Genomic DNA, 3,858 nt, shown 5'->3' with positions numbered 1-3,858 from the left:
GGCGAAACGACGCCATTCTGCGATGATAATGTGAACAAGGCGCCCACTATAATGTAAGGAATTGAAATTTGAATATTAATGCAATGTTACTGGACAAATTATGCTTAAGTTATAGCCATATGTTGTCGCAAACGATTGCTATTCTTATTTAGGGTTTTTGATTTCTTTTATCTGTTTTCAGAATTACGTATACAAATACAGCGTGAACTGATGGTTGTCCCATGCATCATGGTGGGTTTCAATGTGACTTGTCGACCAGACTCAGGTCATTGACGATTGGTGACTTCGGTTGATTGTTTGGAGTTTTACGGTTTTAGGAGTAGTCAGCTAATTTCGAATTTAGCAGTTGGGGAGACATTTGAAAAATAGGTAGTTTGGTGCCTATGCAGTATGCATTACACTTGCAGTTGTGCCTTCCTGCACCTGATCTTGCCGGCGAGGAGTCTTGCCAGTTCAGCTCCGCCCCCGCGCTGTGACTGGCGGACGGCGGGCACGTGACCAGCTGCAGTGGCGGCGGACGGCGGGCCCAGTGAGCCGCGCGGCGACAGCGCCGACGGCTGGTAGGCCGCCCGTCAGTCCGCCGACGATCCAGTGCCAGACAGTGCTCGCCGCCGCACGTGCTAGCGATTGAGACTTTCAGCGGCTCCACGGACGGCAAGCTGCGCACCGATACCCAATCTGGTCAAGACACAAATTTATAAGCAAGAAGTAACAGCAACGTTGATTAAACGCCGACAATTTTCACAAGAGCCGCGCCTGGAACTGTTCCAGGTGATACCGCGGAACTGACAGTGCTACCCCAGAACTGATACAGGTTATACCGCGGAACTAATACAACTGATACTGCAGAACTGATACAGGTGATACCGCGGAACTGATTGATACAGGTTATACCGCAGAACTGATACAGGTGATATTGCGGAACTGACGCACTTCGGCGTACGGAGTATCATTGCGGAACTGACAGGTGATACCGCAGGACTGACACAGGTGATACTGCGAAACTGGCAAGTGATACCGCAGAACTGTCAGGTGATACCCCAGAACTGACACAGCTGACACGGTGGACCTGACACGCCGGTAACGCTATGCTCGAGGGTGAGCTTTTCTGCTTCCCGGCTAAGAGCTGCGTCTTGGTGCCGGAGCGGCCGGCCGGTGGCGCGGCGTCGAGCGGGCACGCCGCCGCCGGCTACGGCCACCCGCCGGCCGGCCAGCAGTGCTCGCCGTACCCGCCGGCCGGCTGCTGCACTGGGAGCCGGCTGGAGCGGTGCGCGCCCGAGCTGCCGCAGTATGCCGCCGAGCTGGCGCAGTATGCCACCGAGCTGGCGTCGGCCGGCGAGCGGTCGCCGCCGGCCAGCCAGCCGGTGCGGCGCCGGGCCGGCCGCCGGCGCCGCACCGAACCTCCAGCCCAGGAGGTGGTGCGGCGCCGGCGCACGGCCGCCAACGCCCGCGAGCGGCGCAGGATGAACGGCCTCAACGACGCCTTCGAGCGCCTCAGGGAAGTGGTGCCCTGTCTGGGCAGCGACAAGAAGCTCTCCAAGTTTGAGACGCTCCAGATGGCGCAGACCTACATTTCGGCGCTGCAGGAGCTTCTCAGGAGGAACAGCTAGCCGGCTCGACTGTGCTGAGACCGGGGAGCAGCTAGCCGGCTCGGCTGTGCTGAGACCGGGGAGCAGCTAGCCGGCTCGACTGTGCTGAGACCGGGCAGCAGCTATAGCCAGGGGCGGCGCGCCGCTGGGAAGCGCGCCGGCTCATTGGTCTATTTGCATTGTACTGGTTATAGATGGGCTAAACAGTGAACAGGAAATGAGTAATTGTTTTGCGTGTTTCAAGTGCAAATGGTTCATAGCACGGCGCACGCGCTAGTTAGCCTGGCTTTAACTGAGCTCGCTCAGCTGCTACGTCATACTATGCGGCCGCTTGCTCAATTTCGTTTTCGACTGATTGTCACCATTGCTCCATTTACAAGGGTTCTACACTCTTAATCACTCTGGGCTTCGGAATAGTTTATAATTATATCGTAATTCATACTCGGGAAAAGAAGACATTTAAGAGTATGTAGAAGTGTGATCCGATGTTGCTGTGATAATGAAGTGTTGAAATGAGCGGCTAATTAGGTATTTATTGAAGAGCCTTTGAAAGAGCTCTTTTAGTAATCAATGCTTGCCTTTGCAATTTGCATATTGTTAGTTAATATTTGTTTCATACTGTTTAACTCCGTTCAATACATATAAAATCCGCACCTTACCTTTATCCAGTGAGGACGGATACGCTTGATCTAGGTACAGGTCACCGCTGAAGTAATGTGCGGTATCCGTGGTGGCTAGGGTTTGTATCTTAGGACCTATTTGTCCGACTGCCATGTGAAACTTGGAGTGTAGCTCACAAGTGCCGAGATCTTTTCAGCTGTACTCTTATCGTTTGCTGTCTACCTCTGGATCACTCCGCATTTTAAAATCGTTGGTCAGAGCCATCTGTTGAGGAGATTCGTAACTAAATTCCTGATAACGCCACTGCCTGATGCCCCAGCCACGTGATTCGGCAGCGAACCAATCACCGCTCTTGTAGACAGCATGAATGGTGCCAGGTGCCCTTGCGTCGAGGCTAGCGCTTCTAGGTTGTGGCGTGACCGAGAGTCGGGTCGCAGAGCGAGGTCAGTGAGGTCAGCCTCGTCAACCGCCTCCGGGATAGTGGTGCGCCGGGCAGCGCGGGTTTGGACAGACCCTTTGCGCCACTGAGCGCGTTGATAGTTCTTTCTGGGTAAATATGGAATGCATTCGTGGCTGTGATATTAACCCATTAACGCCCGTAATTCCCCAGCGAACGCACACGAATGCCCATTTGCCGATTTTGAGGTAAGTAGAGGTACAGCTTTACGCAATAACTGTATGTTTTGCTACGGGTGCATTAGTTTGGGTGAGTGACTTGTATTTTTAGCTGTATTATTTGGGTAGATTTGGGACTTGGGTAGCTGTTTTTAATTAAACTGTAAGGTATAATGGGGATAGTTGCGGGGTGTTCAGGTCTTATGTATGTTAGGTCTTTTTTTAACTCAACCCTGCCCCTACCCTACTCCTACCCTAACCTAATTCTACTCTATCCTACTCCTACCAGTCCTACCCTACCATACCCTACCATCGACAGTCAGGGTATGGGTTCGACAAGTTTCAGCTAAATCGGCCGAGAAACGGCTGAGGTATTGCAAAAACAAATTACTTTATATGTGGATGCCCACACTATGAGACCTTGAAAACCGAGCGCGAAAAGTCTCATTTTATCACGCAACCCTATGGGCTAGTAGGAAAAGTCACGCCCATGCTGCCATATGACTTTGGAGGGGGCTGGCTGTCGTCAAGTCTTGAACAAATGCTTTCAAGAGTACACTGTAAAAACCCATGTCAAAAACCAGCACCCTGTACCTGCTTATTTTAAGCAGGCTAGCTGGGTGCTAAATTTTAGCACCCTTTTCGAAAAATAGCTCCCTGTGCCGGCTTATTTTAAGCACCCTGAATGGTTGCAGCCATTTAGGGTGCTTAAAATAAGCCGGCACAGGGAGCTATTTTTCGAAAAGGGTGCTAAAATTTAGTACCCATTTAGCCTGCTTAAAATAAGCAGGTATAGGGTGCTGGTTTTTGACATGGGTGCTAAAAAATTTTTACAGTGTAGTTTGCTGAACGAATCACTGTCAGAAGCATTCAGAAGAAAGGCTTTTCTCCTGAGACAGCGCGACAGGCTCTTCGCTGATATCAGTATGTACCTCGAGGAAAGGCATTTAAGTTACATCAGAGTGGCATGTAGCCAAGTCTTTGACATTACCAGTGGGGCGACACGGCTATTCACGCAATGTATTCAGTTTTG

General features: G+C 51.4%; 1 protein-coding gene across 1 annotated transcript; it reads left to right on the top strand.

Moving 5' to 3' along the window:
- The first annotated feature begins 485 nt into the window (after positions 1 to 485).
- Positions 486 to 2,236, top strand: LOC122387712 (protein lin-32-like). Its single transcript, XM_043378122.1, has one exon. It carries the CDS (start codon positions 1,089 to 1,091, stop codon positions 1,608 to 1,610), a length of 522 nt encoding a protein of 173 aa, XP_043234057.1. The 5' UTR covers positions 486 to 1,088; the 3' UTR covers positions 1,611 to 2,236.
- The last annotated feature ends 1,622 nt before the right edge of the window (positions 2,237 to 3,858 follow it).

This window comes from Amphibalanus amphitrite, unplaced genomic scaffold (genome assembly GCF_019059575.1).
Source record: "Amphibalanus amphitrite isolate SeventyFive unplaced genomic scaffold, NRLGWU_Aamphi_draft 000295F_arrow, whole genome shotgun sequence".
Taxonomy (NCBI): domain Eukaryota; kingdom Metazoa; phylum Arthropoda; class Thecostraca; order Balanomorpha; family Balanidae; genus Amphibalanus; species Amphibalanus amphitrite.
Note: the sequence above shows the minus strand (reverse complement) of the source record. Positions and strands in the feature narration are given on the sequence as shown.

Coding starts and splice junctions, on each gene's coding strand:
- LOC122387712 (XM_043378122.1), top strand. CDS start 1,089: ATGCTCGAGGGTGAGCTTTTCTGCTTCCCGGCTAAGAGCTGCGTCTTG.